Below are 20,053 nucleotides of genomic sequence, written 5' to 3'. Positions count from 1 at the left end.
TTTCCTAAGCAGTCATGGACCCCCAGGGTTCACTGGAACACTGACCGACACCAACTGAAAGGTGCAAAATTGACACGTGCACTAGCAAATGCATAAAGTTAGTTTGTACTAGCTAGTCAGCACAAGCTTTTTTGCACTGCGGACCTGGTGAAAATAACTACAAAATTGTATTGGAACAAGAGTGCTTGACACCTGTAAATTTTATTAAAGAAAATGCACGTTTCACGTATTTGCACACACCAAGTGCCCATGACTGCTTGGCCGCTGTCCTGGACTGACCAAACAGTCATGCGCACTTTGCATTTTCCACACCAGGCTGCATTACACAGCCTGGTGGAGAACATGCCCAGACCCCTAGTCCCCGTTTGAGCGCTGATCCACAGCGCTGAGACCAATCACAACGCTGCAATGCAGCATTGTGATTGGCTTTGGGGAGCCTGTGTGCTTCCGGAATCTTCAGGAACGAAGGAAGAGAGGGAGGCGGCCGCGGCTCAAGGGAGTACATTTTTTTGTTTCTTTTTTTAAATATTTTGACTTGCACATCTTACCATTGAAGCATCATCTTTACTTTGGTCATACTGAAGGAGAACTGTACATTGTTCATTACAAGACTCCATGTCTTCCCGTATCAAGTACAGCCGTGCTAACTCCAGCATCACCTAATAAGACACAATTAACCAAATCTAATTAACTTGCAATATAATCAGTTATGTTCTAATGTTAATTTTAAAAAACGTTCAATTGTGATCCCTTTCTACGAAGTGTTTTTGCTACAGTTGAAAAGCCCAAAGCGTGTCATTAAGTTCAGAGGATTATGTAAGTTACTGGTTGATAATTCAGCACCTTGAGACTCTTCACTTGAATACTAGCCAGGCATCATTGTGGATATGACATCGGCTTCTTATCACATATTTAATATCGCACAGAATTCTAGACTAATGCAGGAAGTCTTCAGCCCCTATAGCTTCAGATGTTCCCTTGCCGTATGATGTGCTGATGCTGTGAACTTCACAACCGTGTTCTATGTATTCAACCACCTGTCATGTAGAGCAAAAACATTTAAATGAAAGGTATCCAGAACTGCACCTAAGAACTAGTGGCGTAGCTAGACCTTTTGCCACCTGTGACAGTCGGGCTTTTGCTGCCCCACGACGACTGCAGGTGAGGTGGGGGGGTCTGGCGATGGTCCCTGCATCAGCCGCGCCGCAACAGCACAGTTAAGAGCAAGGGGGGAGTTGGGGGTGCCACCACTGCCCCAAAGCTCATGCCGCCCGGGGCAGACCCCCCCCCCCCCTTGCTATGCTACCACTAAGAACGGGAGGACGTGAGGTGGAACCAAACACAAGACTTTCACATTCAGTCTGAAACCCAAGAAGCACAAAAGAAGGATTGTATTTCGTAAAGTTTCCTTGAGTGGAGGACGTGACATTGCCCTAAGGAGATAGTCATTCACATGCAGAAAGAGAAAATACTCCAGATGGTGGAGATGAGACACCACTACTGTCATCACTCTGGTAAAAACTCTAGGAGCTGACTTCAGACCAAAATGCAGAGCTGCAAATTGATAATGATCATTCCTCGATACTAAAGTAATGTTTGAACAGTTGGTAGATGGTAATGTGGAAGTAAGCATCTGTGAGTCTAGAGACACTAGCCACTTCTGCTCCTGCAGTGCTTGTAATGACTGCTGAATTATTAGAATCTTGAATTTCTCTGATTTGAAGAAGAGATTTCAAACTTGAATGAAGTTGTCCCCTTTTCTTGGGTAACAGAAGATACTTTGATTAACCCTTACACTTTTTCAACAAGGGTGCCAGCTCTATGTCAACCTTTGCCAAAAGAGAAATAACCTTCATAACCTTACAGTATCACCCACCCCCCTTATACTAAGCATACCCTATCCTATGCAATCATCTCTCCAAACTCCTCCTTCGAGACACATTTGCTGCACCATGATTCTATATCTGTTCAGCAATAGAACCACAGCATGTCTTCAGAACCTCCTGACAACACTCTTCAAAATATTGTTGTGTAGTTCCTGTAAAACCTATATAGGATCTGCATGTTTAGACAACATACACTGCGGGTATGTTGGCCTGTATAACAGCTAGCTCACAGTGCCACCAGAAACTCCTCTTACCAAGGAGAGAATAGTTCTTGGCAACTATGGAACATGACAACCCTGATCCCTCAAGACCATGGAAACAGTGCAATACTTTTCGCTCAGTCACTCGTGCTCACTTTGTCTCAGAGAGACACTCAGGATAAAAGATAGATGTTTTAAAAAAAACATTTATTGAACATTCATCATTCTATTGTACAATAGGTGTGCTGGAAAAACCACTAGACAGAAACAGATATAAATGATTAGAAGCACTAAAAAGGTAAACGGATGGTAGATTTCTACCATCTTGCTATAACCATGAATACAGGCAAGTATATAAAATACATGATAATAAAATTCGTACTCCTACGATGCTTCCCTAACTAGATGTCCCTAAGTGTACCTAGCATGTTTGTAGGTGTTAAGCCAAGAATCCCTTTAGGATAAAGTCAACACCTTTACCTGAAGTGAGACACTGTGGGACCCAGTCTTGGTCTCAAGTTGGACACTCCGCAAGGGATGCTAGACCACTGCGAGCTGGAGTATCTGCATGCAGGAAGAGACAAGTTACTTACCTGTAACTATAGTTCTAAAGGTATTGGAAGCTTTCATAAATTCACATGTTTGAATCATTACTCGTCATCATGATGGGAGTCCCCGGTATTTAAAAATAGTAGTAATAGACTTAGTAGAAGTAATAGTACACTGATAGGTATGGACTAGAAAGGCCTAGGCCTCTCAGTTATTTAACCTATCATGGTCATTATTAAAATAGAAGCAAAGTTCTGCTTCAACCAATCAGCATCCAGTCACCCTCTAGAAGTCTCCAGAGAGAAGGTCAGCACCTCAGATTTTCGAGCACAAGTGCTAACCCAATTATGCCCTAGGGAAGAGGGTGGGTCGCATGTGAATCTATGAAAGCTTCCAATACTCGAGAACTATAGTTACATGCAAGTAACTTGTTTCTTACTCCAGTATTGGAACTTTCATAGATTCACATGCTTGAATCAGAATAGCAAGCAGTTGGCAGCATATTTACCATAGACTTTAGAGCTTAACCAAAACATATATATCAGTAAGACTTTCAAGAATTCATCAAATATTATACTAGATGATAATAATAGACATCATTAATACAAAACTCCTGTAAACTGCAGCATGGTAAACGGTAAAACATGTGGAAATGTGATACAGAAGAAGAGGTAAGACAGGGGTGGCTCACCTTAATGGAACATGAGACGAAGTACTGCTTGACCATCTGCTGTGTCATTTAGTATTGCTGAGTCCAGGCAGTAGTGTTGGGTGAATAAGTGTCTATTCTTCCACGTTACAGCCCTGTAAATGTCTGGAAGCAATACTCCAGCATAAAGCTGCAGACATCGACACCGCCCTTGTGGAATGGGTTTGGACTCTTGCGGATAGAGGTCTTCCTGCTTTGTGATGACAACATTTTATGGCACTCGCAATCCATCTAGATATACTATGTTTGGAGAGCGGAAAACCTTTCCTTGTTGCACTGTATGCAACAAACAATTGAGATGTCATGCAGAAAGGTTCCGTGGTATGTAGATAAAATTTCAAGCAAGGCCTGACATCCAGTGACTGCAGAGCCCTCTCTGCCAATGTCGTTGGATTTGGGAAGAAAGTTTTAAGTACCACCAGTTCGTTCAGGTGGAAATCAGAGGGAACCTTGGGAATGAACTTCGGATTTGGGCATAGCAGAACTCCATCCGTTTTATATTGCAAAAAGGGTTCCTCTATTACAAAGCCTGAATCTCACTGACCCTTCTAGCAGATGTCAAGGCAAGGAGCAGAGCCAATTTCCAAGACAGGAACTTTATGTCTGGTGTGTGAATTGGTTTGAACGGGGGTTTCATTAACTGCGAGAGGACAGTGTTCAATTGCCATGTTGGAGGTGAAGGTCTTACCGGAGGAAACATTCAAAACAGTCCTTTGAGAAATTCTCTTATAACTCTACAGGACCAAAGAGGTGGAGAAGAAGGTGATCTTCTATATTGGGAAATGGTCGCTAAATGAACCTTTATCGAACTATGAGCCAAGCCAGATCTCACGAGCTGTAAAAGGTAAGGTAAGATTTGTTAAGAAGAAGACGACAGTGGGTTTATGTTCTCTTGATGACACCAGATGCAGAAACGCCTCAATTTGAGGTGGCAAGTCTTGTTGGTACTATCCGCCCGCGCCCTGGCTAGTACATCTCTGCACTCACTAGAAATGTTCAGGTGTTGGAATTGTTTGTATTCAGGAGGCATGCAGACAAATGCAAGCTCTTGAGATCTGGGTGAAGTATCTGGCCCTGGTTCATGGTCAGAAGATTGGGAAATACTGGTAGTCGGCGGTGTGGGACCTGCAATAGAAGAAGCAGTTCTGTGCACCACTGTTGGCATGGCCACGCCGGAGCGAGGAGTATCAACTTGCATGGTACGGTTCTTATCTGCATCAGAACTCTTGGGAGAAGAGGAATGGGAGGAAAGGCATAGGCAAAGATGTTGGACCATGCAATTGAAAAGGAATTCCCCCCATGACCCCTGTTGGGGATGCCAACTTTCATAGTACCCGCATTTGCGGTTCTGGCGAGTTGCAAACAGGTCCAATTCCGGCTTGTCCCAGATCCAAAATATGTCCTGTAGCGTTTGATAATGAATCGGCTATTCGGGACACAATGTTGTCAACCTGTTTGGAGTGTCAGCAATCGTGTTCTGACGTCCCAGAACATGCTCTGCCTACAAGCGGATTCCTTGAGCTATGGCCCATTCCCATAAAACCTGAGCCTCTCTGGAGAGATGGAGCGACTTCGTGCCACCTTGCTTGTTGACGTAGTGCATCGTAGTGGTATTGTCCGTCCAGACTAAGATGAGTTACGAATTCTGGGATGAAATGCCTGTAAAGCTACATGCACCGCTTTCAGTTCTAGCACGTTTATGTGGGAATGAGTTTGATTCCACTTGCAACTTACTTGGAGTTCCTCGAGGTAAGCTCCCCATTCCTCTAAGGATGCATCCGTCGTAACCACTAGTGGAGCAGCTACTCGTTGCAAGAGAAACCCCACTGACAGATGGTTCTGGTCTATCCGCCACCCTAGGGATTTTACCAGGCGTGGAGTTACGCGGACGATGTCATCGAAGGATCCTCTTGATTGGACTCACTGCTTGTCCAGCTCTTCTTGAATTGGGAGCATCTTGAGACGGCAGAAAATAACTAGTGGTATGCACAACATCATTCCCAAAAGGGATTTGTAAAGTCAGACCGAAGGAGACTTTTCTTTTGATGGAATTTGCCAAATTGAGAAGACGCTGTTTATGCTCTTCCGCAGGACTTGCCTTTAAGGAGACTGTGTCTAAATGAGCTCCTAGGAAGACAATTTTTTAAAACTGAATTTGATTGGATTTTTGTAGATTGATCGTAAGACCCAATCTCTTGAAAAGAGTAGTGCAGACTTTTGTGGATTTTATTGCTGCTGCTTCGGACGGAGCTTTGATCAGCCAGTCGTCCAGAGATGGAAAGACTTGATGTTGCTGTTGTCTGAGAAATGCTACGACTGGAGCCAAGCACTTGGTAAAAATCCTGGGAGCTGACTTCAGGCCAAAGGGAAGGACTCTGAATTGGTAGTGGCATCCGGCTACCACAAATCTCAGGTATTTTCTGTGTTTTGGATAAATAGGAATGTGGAAGTAGGCATCCTGGAGGTCTAAGGTTGTCATAAAATCTCATTGATGTAGGAGCTTCAGCACCTCTTGCAATGTTATCATTCGGAACAATTGTTTCCTTAAGTACAGATTTAGGTTTCGGAGGTCCAAAATCGGTCTCCACTGCTTTCACTTCTTTCTGACCATGAAGAAACAGGAATAGAAACCAGTGCCCCTGCTGGATAATGGGACCTTTTCTATTGCTTCTTTCTGAAGCATGTTTCTGACCTCCTTCTGAAGTGCTTTGAGATGCCTGTGGACGGAGATTTGAGGAGGGGTTGTAGGTGGTTTCTGTATAAACTCTAGAGTGTGTCCCAATTGTACTAGGCAAAGGACCCACTGGTCCATACTAATGGACTGCCATTGATGGAGGCAGTGGGATATATTGCCTCCTAGGCGGGTAGGATGAGTTGGACATAAAATTGAAGGAAGGAGAGATGGAGCCGGAGCCTGTGGTTTATCATTGTCGACGGCCAGCATCCTTGCCAGCTCGTTGTGTTTTCCCTCTATTTGGTAAGATGTAGGATGATTGGAGCGGCTGCCTCTGCTGGTACTGAGGCCGGTATGACTGAGGTGTCGAAGAGTATGTTGGGTAGCAGTATTGCTGATACCCCCCTCTGTAGGAAGGCTGTCCTCTTCCCCTAGAACCTCGAAAGGGAACTTTTCTGAATTGCAGCGTCCTCAATGACTTGGCAGTATCTATGTCTGCCTTGATGGTTTTGAGGGCCTCTTCCACATGGCTACCGAAAAGAGCTTCCCCATCATATGGGAGATCCAATATCTTATTTTGAACCTCTGGAGGAAATTAGGTGGCTTTGAGCCATCCCTGTCTGCGCAATACTGAAAGCTCCAGCCAGTTGCGTTAATCCGGTCACATTATCTCATTGGATGCCCTCTCTTCTTCATGCAGAATCTTTTTTGCTTCTTCCTTCAAATCTTCTGGCAGCCGGTCGATATACGAGGCAATGTCCGGCCACATTTGGCGATCGTAGCGCCCTAGAATCGCCAGGGAATTTGCAGCCTTAACTGTTAGTGCAGACATCGCAGAGAACTTTTTGCCAATGGAATCCAGACATCTGCCTTCTCTGTCCGGGGCTGCAGATAAAGGCGCCGCACAATTTTTGGAGCGTAGTTGAGCGGCCTGCATTACCACAGAGTCTGGCTTTGGATGACCTGTGAGGCACGCTGGGGCATCATCTGTGGTCTTATATTTCATATCCAGACGTGGCAGTACCACTGGTACTGAGGCTGGGTTCTTCTTGATCCTAATACCTTCATCCCAAATATAATCTATAATGGGAATAGTTCTAACTGTCTTTGGAAAAGGCTCTTTAAAATCATATAAAAAGCAGTCAGCTTGTTTGGATGGCATAGGTATAGCAAATTGTTTCACTGCACGCTCCAACAAGTTGTGAAATACCCCAATATCCTCAAGTGGGGAATCTACTGGAGGGGGTGTTGGTGAGGCAGGCGATGACATTCTGTAATCGTCCCATTCCGAGGCCATGTCATGCAATTCCCCCTCCTCACCTGAAGAGGCTGGTTCATGGAGAGGAACAACTTGTAGAGTACTAGGGACCCATAATACAGCAGGAGTATTTAGTCGTAAAGGTGAAGCCACCGGAGATGGCAGGTGTCTACTGGCTGGCCCTGGCCGGTGGAAAGTGTGCCTGTAATCTTGTAGCATGAATGAAGATATGCAGAGATATGAGATGTACTGCTCTGAACAAATTGTGGTTACAATGGTGTCATGAACTATTAGCTTACGTATTAATTACTTGTACTTAACAGTGCAATGTCACTAAGGCACTCAATAAGATGTACACACAATCTGAATGCTCACATGTAACCATAAATGAAACTATCTTATATCAGGATGTGTATCGCAAACTTCTAATAAAATAGTGCTATAAAAATAAAAAGTAAAAGAGTTGGTGTACTTGCGCAGGCTGTAAAAAATAGGCTTGATCATAGTATTGTTAATCATCATCCTCATCATCATATGGTTGACACTTAACGTGCAACTCCGATGAACTATAAGCATCCCCAAATGGACCACTATCTTGTTGGGAATCTTCATCATGCCCTTCCAGTAGATGAGTTGGCAATAAAGGCGTAATTCTACTGGGCGAAGTGTGCTCTGGTGTAATTTCCACTTCCTGTGTCTTTTATGGTGATGTTTTCTTCATAGACAATAATCGTCAACTACTGCATCGATGACGGTGTCTTCAGTTCCAAAGATTTTGCCTCAGTTGTCGACGGTGACGTTGTCGACGGTCGTGACTTTGACGATAGTTGCGGTTTCGTTAACGCTAGAGATCTAGTCAACGCTGGCCGGCGATTGCCTCTTCATCGACTGTTTCTTCAACGACGATATCTTAGATGGTGGCATGCTTGACAACCAAGACTGTCTCGTCTACTGCTGTAGTTTCGTCAATGCCTCCGTCGACGACGACTTCGTCGACTGTACCTTACTCGACGAAGACTCATAGAAGATGCTTCTCCTTGGGTATCAGAAGAATTGTCGACGAAATTGGACACTGTGTCGACGATATCAAGGATGTCATCGACAAAGAGCCATAGAACAAGTTATTGACGTGCCTGCAGAGCAGCCTCTCATCGACGAAATGGTTAAAACACCCTCCTTCACAAGAGAACTGACTGATGGCTTGTCAGAAGAGGTTTTTTTCCATGTTAATTTTAGATGAGCTGGGGGTGTATCCGGCTCAGAAACAGTCTTAGGAAGTTGATCTTTTTTGTGAGAGCCCTTACTGAGCTCAGAGAAAGATTCGTTAGGGGACTTCTTGGCGCATTTCCTGGCAGTGACCGTATCCGACTGTGAAGGATCCCTGGCTCTGTTTGAAGAGATTTTTGAAGCTTTAGAAGTTTTAGAAGAGGTTGACTGCTCACTTTCTGAATCTGATACAGGATCAGACCTAGTTTTCAATTTTTTAAGCCAAATTAAAAGACGTCCTTCTCAGTCACTCTGGGTTTTATTTGAGAATGTACGACAAATTTTGCAGTCTGTAGCCTTATGAGGAGGGTACAAACAATAAATGCAGTCTTTATGAGGGTCCTCTACATAAAGCCTCTTCTTCAAACAAGTGGCACATTCTCTAAAGAGAGCCTACTTAATCTTATCAGCCATAGTTCAGTCCCAAAAAATAAGCAAATCCACTCTAATATCAATATAATGAGGTTAAAGTATTTTCCTGACAGGAAATCCTGAAAATGTCCTTTAGAAGAGAAGACAGAGCAGAGCTCTGAGGAGACCCCCTTAGCACAATGTGCAGTAGGAAATCTGAGGTGCTGACTTTCTCTCTGGAGGGTTCTAGAGGGTGGCTGGATGCTGATTGGTTGAGGCAGAACTTTGGTTCTTTTTTAATAATAACCATGATAGGTTAATAACCTGAGCGGCCTAGGCCTTTCTAGTCTATACCCATCAGTGTACTATTACTTCTACTAAGTCTATTACTACTATTTTTAAATACCGTGGTCTCCTATGACGACGGGGAATGATTCAAGCATGTGAATCTATGAAAGTTCCAATACTGGAGTAACGTCAGCGTCTCGTGTCAGTGTGTCGGCAGGGAAGTCCTGATCTCCTCCGGCTATCTTAGCAAGATGTGATGTTTATATATCCAAAGGTATTCCAAGGGGTCCTACCTTGCTGGTCCACTAGAAAACAACTTTCTTTTTCTAACATGCATGCTTCGCACGCCACCGATGGCGAAGTAACAGCACTTTGAGCGACAGTTATGGTAAAGGTCAGTACAGATGCAATGATACGAGGAGATGTAGATTTCTCTGGAAAATCCCACAATTTGAAATATTTAGAGGCTTCATGTAAGAGAACGACCAGTAATGGTCTTGGGCCTGAATCTGCAAAAGCACTCTTGCCTAAGTACCAAATCTGCCTCTCTGATGGCATTTTCATTGTCAAGACAAGCAAGTTCATGGTGCTACCTGCCATTAGCTTACAAATGTACCTTTCGATGTGTGTCTGGTACTGCATGCAATTCAACTGTATTAAGCACCACAGTCGTCCGGTTTTATTCTAGGCATCATAAAGAGATCAAATTGGTGGTTACATCTGCACTCTAAAATCCCACATAGAAGCCCCAACATTAATGCAGACAAGTACTATTGGACATGACTCTGTAAAATCCTAAAAAGCTCATTAGAAATGGAGGCAACAGTCCTAAACATGAGAGACACCTCAACCTCGCACCAAGTAGAATGGTTGAAAGTAGTTACCAAGAAGAGGGAGCCGTCAGCAGAGAAATCTACTCACCTTTTAAAACTCAATGAAGCCCAAGAACCTCCTATTGGTGTGAGTAATGCAACCAAGGTAGACAACTCTTAGACAAAATAATAACATTGTGGTATCCACACAAGGCAGAGAAAAAGTGTATTGGTAGGGGAAACCATAAAGCAGGTCAGTGGTATGAGGGCTGTAGAATAGCTGTGAATGTTTCAAGCTGCCAAACTGTGTACACTTTGAAACCTGCTTCTGTTGCTACAGGCATTCCATCAGAGTAATAGGAGATGGTAAGATGTAGAAGACCTCCTGATTTCATGGAGCTTTACACATTACAACTCCTATTAATATGTGTTCAGTAGGAATGTTAGGATTTGGACCTTAGCAGAATTTTACAACATGATCTTAAACCTTCGCTTGTGCTGAGAAGCAGTGAACAGTGATATTAATCCTTGTATAGTTCTATGCTAATAGAAGCAGAGCAGATTTAGTTATGTACTCACCTTGCTGTCTGACTCCGAGTAGAACAGTGCATCTTTGTAGTATTTTATGGCTTTCTCAAAGTCTTTCTGGTCCAAGTTCTGCTCAGCAAGCTGAACGCAGATAACAGACGCCTGCTGCTTCTGGGATGGGACCATCTCTGGCTGTTCAACATGGACACGTTTTAGGATCCTGGACTGGATATCAAATGCCTAAGGGAATACAAAAGAGTGTCCAATCAGTAGAGAAAAAATAACTAAGTGCCAGATTCTACAAGAAAGCCCCCTTTACCAAGAATCTATAAGAAGGAGGCTTCTAACGAGATTCATTGTATTTAAAGACATCTTTTCAGTTGAAGAAACAGATGCAAATGCTTTGTACAGGAATACAAAGAATTTGAACATTTAATAATATAATGTGGTACAGTCTGAGACATTAAAGTCAATGTTAAAATGAAAAGTGACATGAAGTCCAAGCGCAAATGCCAATATACATTTAAAAATAAAAATACATTGAAATTGTGCAATATGTGGGAGAACCAGACACAAATGGGGGGAGGTGGGGACCACCAGACTTGGGCAAGGAGTAAAGGTAGAGTGCAGAAGCAATAGGGAAGGAAGATGCATCTATAGAGGCCTCTGATACAAAACACTGATGCTTCAGGAACTGGCAGCTGCAAATTTCCAGTTTTTATTTACTAAAAATCATATAAAATGTTCTATATAGGGCTTGCCACTTCAGATGTGCTTCCCTCCCCCCCCCCTCCCCCACTCTTCAATCGGCCGCCGCGGTAAATTGAAGAATCTTGGCAGCACCCCTCCCCTCCCCTTCAATGTGGCCAAAACTGGGATTGCCTCCGGCAGCCAAAGGGCTAGCTACGCCACTACATGATTCTGGGCATATTACTTATCCCCCGTGCCTAACAAAATGAAGGTGTCCGTCTGTAACGCAACTGGTGCTAATGTAAAGCACTCCGATACCCGAGTTCGTGCTATATAAAACTACCCCCTCCAAAACAAAATTACATAGAAGGACAAAAGATTAACTTGCAAAAATCGGTACTCTATCCGCAGCCTAGCATCAGGTTACAACAATGGCTTGCTATCCCTTTAAAGTATCCAGGGACCCACTTTAAAATCTAGAAATCTCGGATTAGTTGAACTGCAGAGGAAACTTTCCAGAAATGTGTTAATAAAGCGCCAGGGCAGTACACTACACACTGCTGTGGAGTCTTTTCAAAATGTTTTTGTTTTCAAGATTATTGTACATTTTTCAAGTTCTGCTCCTGCAATACATAAGAGCTTTTGTCGCACAAATGGTTCTATGAAAAGAGTATTTCACACATATTTCTTGCATTTACAGAAGGGGAAGCAGAAGGTAGACTCTTTGAATCCTATTACAGTGCAGCAGTGCTCCAATGCGTATTAGAACATTGAAATGTTGAGCGCTCCATTGAAGACAATGGAATGCTCCGGGCTTCTAATGGCTGTTAGAATCCCGGAGGGCAACATTACCATGTTATTTTCATTTCACAGCTGTTGCTGTGAAAAAAGGCCTCTCATAGCCCATGGGGATTTAAACTCCTTCGGGCTCTGAGAGACCTTTCTTTTTACAAATCAAGCATTGTGTCCGCTAGCGACGGAATGTTCTAATAGCCTTAGAGCCCTTGGTATCGTGCTCTACCGGCCATTAAAAGTCCGCTCCCTTGTGAAGCTCGAGCAGGACTTTAATGTATGGTAGAGCCTGCTACGTCGGACTCTAAGGCTAAAGAGGACTTGTTGAAGGGTCACATATGGCGAGATGTGTTCCCCAAATATGAAGGTAGGAATCTCGATGGTACCAAATATTGTGCACACAAATTCAAAGGACAAAATACTGAAGGGCAAGTCTAAATTTTCTCTACCTAGCTTCACATATATGTACCTTGACAATATATATCTTAAATGTGCATATATTTGGAGTTCAGAATAGTTAATCTATACTTCCTCAATATGTACTTACCTATCAATGTTTTGTCCCTTGATATGCTGTCTATGATATTAATGTACTGCATTATTCCGAGCCTCGAAATTCTATAGTACAATCACATGGTGGGGGTAGCCTGAAAGGTAACACCTTAAAATCGGTTCTGGTGGTGTCTGCAAATAAACAGCTGTGATATGCCAGAACCTGTGGCCCTGATACAATAGCTAAGAAAAGCTCCAACTCCAGCAAGTGAAAATAAAAAATATATATTGCTGAATTTCTGATAAGTGAAACCTATTCCTTTTCTGAATAGAACTGTGGCCTATAGTGTGGAGAAACAGAAGGTGTTAGACTGGAAACTGTACGACAACTGCATCTTGAAGAGAGGGTCAAAACCTTTGCAGCATACACAACTAGGAATGGTGTTCGGCCATGGCTTTCCTTAACCTTTCCATGTTGGCCTGTAATGTTTATCATACAGGAGTGCCTTCTTAAATATTAAAACTGGCAAACCCAAAAAGTAGTATGAGACATCAGATCCAGTTTGAAAACGATACCACTCCATACCTTGTTAAATGTCTCTGCCACTTCTTCTTTCTTAATGATTTTATAGGTCTTTGCTAGTAAAATCAGGTACTTAACATCATTGACCATTGAAGGCAAATCATTCACTGAAAGAAAATGCAAGTAAGTTATTCACACTGACATACCTGGAGAATGTTAAATTAATTAATATGAAAGTTTTCCGTCTGGTCACATAAATCATTTAAATACATAAATGGAAGCAGTAATACACGAACGCTCGCAGAATCTGTAACTCTCTGCCTCAATTTTACGTGACAATCATTCCCTCAAATCTGAAAGAGACAGTTATAGATTCCTTACCTTAGACTTACCCCCAGGCGTCAGACTGGATCCGGAGAATTTGTCAGCAGTACCCCTGCGCGTCGAAAGGTGGTGTGAGTCGGCTCTACGTTAGTCGTTGGCGTCGTGGTGGCCGGGATGACGTCGGAGTAGCTACTTAGATGCCGTCCTCGCTCGCTTACGTCAGTTCTTTCTTTTTCCGCGCCAGCCAGCGCAGATCCAGAGAAAGCGGTACCTCCAGTCACTTTTTGACTAACAAGTTACTTACCTTTGGTAATGATATATCTGTAAAATACATAGATTAGTTATAGACTCCTTACCTTAGAATTACCCCCAGGTGTCAGACTGGATCTGGAGAATTTTTCATCAGCAGTCCCCTGCACGTCGAAAGGTGGCGTCCGTCTGCTCCGCGTTCGTCGTTGGCGTTGTGGTCACCGGGATGATGTCGCAGTACCTACTCAGACGCCGCTCTTACGCGCGGAGGTCCGTTCCTTTACACGACATTCCACGCCAGAAGCGCAGAGCCATGCAAGACACTGACCACTGGTGCACAAAGCTAGGGCCCTGAAAAGGATTCCCTGACCCTAAAAGTCAGTTCACAGAGCTGGGAGGATGGGTGGGTCGGTAAGGAATCTATAACTAATCTATGTCTCTTCAAGATATATCGTTACCGAAGGTAAGTAACTTATTCATCTGAAAGAGACAATTAGTTATAGATTCCTCACCTTAGAAAGCTACCCCAGCAATACCAACCCCGGAGGTGGGTCTGCGACCCAGTTCACACCAGAAAGTCCTGGAGAACAGACCGGCCAAAGAAGCAGTCTCCCAGGACTTGACTGTCCAGGCAATAGCGTTTTGTGAACGTGTGCAGAGATATCCATGTAGCTGCATGACAGATGTCATTGACTCCCCGTCCCAAAGCAGTGGTCGCTGCCTTCGCCCTGGTGGAATGGGCAGGCAGTCCCACTGGAGGCTCCTTCTTTGCCAAAGAGTAGCAAGCTTTGATGCACAAAACAACCCACCTAGAGATGGTCCGTTTGTGCACGGCCCAACCTTTTTTGGCGCCCATGGAGCCAACAAAGAGATGGTCATCCACCCAGAATTGCTTGGTTCGATCCAAATAAAATGAAAGTGCACGTTTTGGATCCAGACTGTGGAGCCTTTCTTCCTCCTTAGAAGGATGCGGAAAGAAGGTGGGCAGAGTGATAGTTTGACCAATGTGGAAAGAAGTAACAACCTTGGGAATAAATGAAGGTCTGCTTCTCAGGACGGCCTTATCCCGATGAACAGCCAGAAAAGGAGGCTTTGAATAAGAGCTTGTAGCTCACTCACCCTGCAAGCAGAGGTGATGGCAACTAGAAAAGCAGTCTTTAGAGTAAGAAGTCTGAGGAGAGTTATGAAGTGGCTCAAAGGGAGCACACATTAGATATGTAAGAACCAAGTTCAAGTCCCACAGGAGCATTACGAAGGGAACAGGAGGGAAAAAATGAGTAAGGCCCTTAAGGAAGCGACTTACAACAGGGGACTTGAAAAGAGAAGGCTGATCAGGAAGCCTAAGGAAGGCTGAAATGGCTGAGAGGTAGCCCTTCAGAGTGCCCAGAGAAGAGCCCTGGTGGGCCAAAGAAGGGAGGAACAAGAGAACCTCAGAGAGAAGGGCAGAAAGGGGATCCACAGCCTTTGTTGTGCACCATGCCACAAATTTGTTCCATCTGCAGGCGTATACCGTCTCAGTGGAGGGACGCCTAGCTGCCAAGATATCACCACAGACTTCGGGAGGTAGGTCAAATGAGGTCAACTGCCGCAGCTCAATCTCCACGAAAGAAGGGGGAGGCTGGACAGGTTCGGGTGGAGGATAGTCCCCCTGCTGCCGCGACAGAAGATCCTCCTGAAGAGGCAGTCTGATTGGAGGGTCGATGGCCATGTGTAGCAGCTCAGATACCAGACTCTTCGTGCCCAATCCAGAGCCACAAGGATGACATGAGCCCGGTCGCGCTTGATCTTCTTCAGCACTCTGGGTAGAAGTGGTATAGCCGGAAAGGCGTATAGAAGACCGCAACACCACTTGCGACAAAAAGCGTCACCTTGTGAGTGCCGCCTTGGAAATTCCAACGCACAGAATTTCTGACATTGCACGTTCTCTTCGGTGGCGAATAGATCTAACCAAGGCTCTCCCCACTGTCGAAAGAGACCTTACACCACCTCCGAGGGAAGTTGCAAATACGTGATCCATCGTGCACCTGCGGCTGAGTTTGTCCGCCCTGGTGTTAAGTGAACATGCCAGGTGTTGAACCACCAGGGATATGCCCTGATGTTCCAGCCATGTCCAGAGATGGAGGGCCTCTTGACATAGGGTCCATGACCCCAACCCGCCCTGTTTGTTGCAGTACCACATGGCGGTGGTGTTGTCCATGAACACCTGCACTACTCTTCCCCGGAAAAAGGGAAGGAGTGCCTTGAGTGAAAGACTAATTGCCCCGAGCTCCAGCAGGTTGATGTAGAGCTCAGACTCCGCCGGAGAACAGAGGCCTCTGATCTCTGCCTCTCCCATGTGGCTGCCCCACCCTAGAAGTGATGCATTTGTCACCACCGTGTACTCCGGTTGGGGAAGAGAGAAGGATCTGCAGTTGACACAATCCCGGTACACTAGCCACCACTGTAATTGGTGTGCAGTGCCCTCTGAGATCTGGACGCTATCGGACAGGTTCCCCTGATGTTGTCCCCACTGGAACTTCTGGTCCCACTGCAGAGCCCGCATATACCATCTGGCATGGTCCACCAGCAGGATGCAGGAGGCCATCAGGCCTAGTAGCCTGAGGGTCACCCTGACCAAAACCCGGGATAGAGACTGAAAGATCGGAATCATAGCCCGAATATCCCGGACTCGCTGTTCAGGGAGGGGGGCTGGAATAGACCCGAAACTGCATTGTCTCCAGAACCGCTCCGATGGAGAGGAGCTTCTGAGAGAGAGTCAGGTGTGACTTCGGCATGCTGACTGAGAGCCCCAGCGAATGCAGGAGGTCGGCCGTAGTCTGGAGGTGGGAGACTACAGTCTGGGGCCAGCTCGCCTTCAACAGCCAGTCGTTGAGATAGGGGAATACTGGAACCCCTGATCTGCGCTGATGAGCTGCGACCACCGCCATCAGTTTTGTGAACATCAGAGGGGCTCTTGTAAGGCCAAAGTGTGGCACGGTAAACTGAAAATGCTCCTGGCCTACCATGAACCGCAGGTAACGCTGGTGGGCCGACAGGACGGGGATGTGAAAATAGGGGTCCTGCAAGTCCAACGCTACCATCCAGTCTCCAGGGTTGAGGGCAGACAGGACCTGAGCAAGCGTCAACATTTTGAACTTCTTCCGGAGGAAGCGGTTGAAGTTCCTGAGATTCAAGATATGACGCAGGCCTTTGCCCCTCTTGGGCACCAGAAAGTAGTGGGAATAGCAACCACGTCCTACTTCTGGGGCAGGAATGCGCTCAATGGCTCCCTTGACCAAGAGTGCAGAAACTTCCTGTTGGAGAAGGGCCGGATGATCCTCCGACATGCAATGGTACAGAGGTGGCATGGATGGAGGGGTAGTCTCATAGGGGAGGGAGTAGCCCCTTCGGACTATTTGCAAAACCCACCAGTCAGACGTGATGGTGCGCCAGTAGAGGAGGTGATGGAAAATCCGGAGGCCCACTGGCTTTTGGTGGCCCTGAAAGATCGGACCAGGAGGGTTTGGAGGATGCTGCAGAGGGGACTGTGGGGGACTGGCCCATCCGCTGGCCCCCAGAACCTCGGCTGTGGTTCCCTCATCTCTGGCAGCACAGGGGCTAAACAGCTTGTGCTGGACTGTGGCTCTGGGCGGGACGTGGCAGGGCACCCCTTCCGTAGCCACGAAAGTGGCGAAAGGCAGAATGCACAGGGTGGGCGGTGGAGAGGCCCAAGGTCCTCACTGTAACCCGGAGAGTCTTTAAAGCACTCCAGCACATTGTCTGCCTTGTCGCCGAATAGGCGACGGCCATCAAAGGGCATGTCCATAAGGGTGGATTGGACATCCCCTGAAAAACCAGTCGACTTCAACCAGGCGTAGCGTCGAAGGGCTACCGATGTGGAAATTGTCATGCCTAGTGAGTCAGCGGTATCCAGCCCACAGCGGATGGTAAACTTCACTGTCTCTCCCTTCGGCAACTGCACGGGAGAGTACGGGCCAGGCCTCCTCAGGGCACAGGGGCAGCACTTGCGCCACCGTATCCCACACGGAGTAGGTGTAACAGCCCAACAAACATGCAGTGTTTACCAACCGCAGTCCCAAGCTGGAGGAAGAAAACATCTTCCCAGGATAGTCCAGCTTTTTGGATTCAGGTGGTACGTTAGGGAATGCGCCTTCGGAGGTGGAGGCTTGGACCACCAAGCTCTCAGGGGTGGGGTATTGGGAGAGGAAAGTGGGGTCACCCGGAGGCGGGCGGTGGCATCGCGCAATCATCCGATCCACAGCAGCCCCTGTGTTGGGCCTGGACCAGGTGCCCAAAAGGATGTCAGTGAGGGCTTCATTAAACAGTAGCAGGGGCTCTGAGAAGATTTAATGAAGCCCTCACTGACATCTTTTTGGGCACCAACACAGGGGCTCCTGTGGATAGGATGATTGCCCGACGCCACTGCCCGGCCGACCCCACTTTCCTCTCCCAGCACCCCACCCCTGAGAGCTTGGTGGTCCAAGTCTCAACATCCAAAAGGTGCATTCCCTAACGCACCACATGATGGGAAATCCAAAGAGCTGGACCACCTTGGGAAGATGATGTTTTCTTCCTCTAACTTGGGACTGCGATCAGTGAACACCACATGTCTGTTGGGCCGTTACACCCACTCTGTGTGGGATACGGTGGCGCATGTGCTGCCCCAGTGCCCGGAGGAGGCCCGGGCCGTGCTCTTCCATGCAGTCGCCGAGGGAAAAGACGCAGCCAAGTTTACCATCCGATGTGGGCTGGTCACCGCAGACTCGCTAGGCAGGACGATTTCAACATCGGTAGCTCTTCAACGCTACACCTGGCTATGGTCGACTGGCTTTCCCAGGGATGTCCAAGCTACCCTTATGAAAATGTCCTTTGATGGCTGTCGCCTGTTCGGCGACAAAGCACTGGAATGCTTCAAGGACTGCGGCCAAGTCCCTGGGCCTCTCCACCACCCAACCTGCGCAGTCTGTTTTTCGCCACTTTCGTGGCTACGGAAGGGGTGCCTGCTACGTTCCACCCAGAGCCACAGGCCGGCACAATCTGTTCAGCCTCAGTGCAGCCAGGGACGTGGAACCCGCCGTCGTGGGTCTGGGGGCTAGCAAGCAGGCCAGTCCCCCACAGTCCCCTCTCCAGCAGCCTCCAAACCCTCCTAGTCCGACCTTTCAGGGCCACCAGTGGGCGGCAGGATTCGCCATCACCTACCCCACTGGCGCACCATCACGTCAGACGGATGGGTTTTGCGAATAGTCCGAAGGGGCTACTCCCTCCCCTTCGAGGCTCCCCCCCCCCCCCCACCAGCCATGCCACCTCAGTACCATCGAATGTCGGAGGATCATCTGACCCTTCTCCAACAGGAAGTTACGGCTGTCTTGGCCAAGGGATCCATCGAGCGTGTTCCTGCCCCAGAAGTAGGTCGTGGTTGCTATTCCCACTACTTTCTGGTGCCCGAGAAGTACAAAGGCCAGCATCCTATCTTGGATTTCAGGAACGTCAAACGCTTCCTCTGGAAGGAGAAGTTCAAAATGGTGACGCTAGCTCAGGTCCTTTCTACCCTCAATCCTAGAGACTGGATGGTAGCGTTGGACTTGCAGGATGCTTATTTTCACATCCCCCTCCTGCCGGCCCACCAGCGCTACCTGCGGTTCATGGTAAGCCACGAGCACTTTCAGTTTACCATGCTCCCCTCTGGCTTTACCAGTGCCCCTCGGGTGTTCACGAAAGTGATGGCAGTGGTCATAGCTCATCCGCACAGAATAGGGGTTCCAGTCTTCCCCCTATCTCAAAGACTGGCTGTTGAAGGGGGGCTCGCCCCAGGCTGTCGTCTCCCACCTCTAGACTACGGCCGACCTCCTGCATTTGCTGGGGTTTTCTATCAATGTGCCGAAGTCACAACTGACTCCCTCTCAGAAGCTCCTCGTCATCGGAGCAGTTCTGGACACAATGCAGTATGAGGTCTATCCTCCTGAGCAGCGAGTCCAGGATATTCAGGCTATGATACCAATCTTTTAGCCTCTATTCCGGGTTTCGGTCAGGGTGACCCTGCAGCTGCTGGGTCGGATGGCCTCCTGCATCCTGCTGGTGGATCATGCCAGATGGCATATCCAGGCTCTGCAGTGGGACCTGAAGTTCCAGTGGGCACAGCATCAGGGGAATCTGTCCGATTGCATCCAGATCTCGGAGGGCACTGCACGCCAATTGCATGGTGGCTAGTGAACCGGGATTGGGTCAACGGCAGATCCCTCTCCCTTCCCCAACCGGAGTACAAGGTGGTGACAGATGCATCACTTCTAGGGTGGGCGGCCACATGAGAGAGGCGGAGATCAGAGGCCTCTTGTTTCCAGCAGAGTCTGAGCTCCACATCAACCTGCTGGAGCTCCGGGCGATTAGTCTTTCACTCAAGGCATTCCTTCCCTCTGTCCGGGGAAGAGTTGTGAAGGTGTTCACGGACAACACCACCGCCATGTG

At 47.0% G+C, this 20,053-nt stretch overlaps 1 protein-coding gene across 2 annotated transcripts in view; it reads right to left on the bottom strand.

Moving 5' to 3' along the window:
- Positions 1-20,053, bottom strand: part of LOC146789718 (tetratricopeptide repeat protein 21B-like) — a 468,517-nt gene that overhangs the window by 209,235 nt on the left and 239,229 nt on the right. For both annotated transcript variants that reach the window (XM_085630126.1, XM_085630127.1), the window contains exons 13-15: positions 13,082-13,185; positions 10,573-10,761; positions 549-659 (exon numbers count right to left, since the gene is read on the bottom strand). In XM_085630126.1, the coding sequence (XP_085486252.1) occupies positions 549-659; positions 10,573-10,761; positions 13,082-13,185 (404 nt within the window). The remainder of the gene's footprint in view (positions 1-548; positions 660-10,572; positions 10,762-13,081; positions 13,186-20,053) is intronic.

The sequence above is a fragment of the Triturus cristatus genome, chromosome 10 (assembly GCF_964204655.1).
Source record: "Triturus cristatus chromosome 10, aTriCri1.1, whole genome shotgun sequence".
Classification (NCBI taxonomy): Eukaryota; Metazoa; Chordata; class Amphibia; order Caudata; family Salamandridae; genus Triturus; species Triturus cristatus.
The sequence above is the reverse complement of the archived record's forward strand: the minus strand, read 5'-3'. Positions and strand labels throughout refer to the sequence as shown.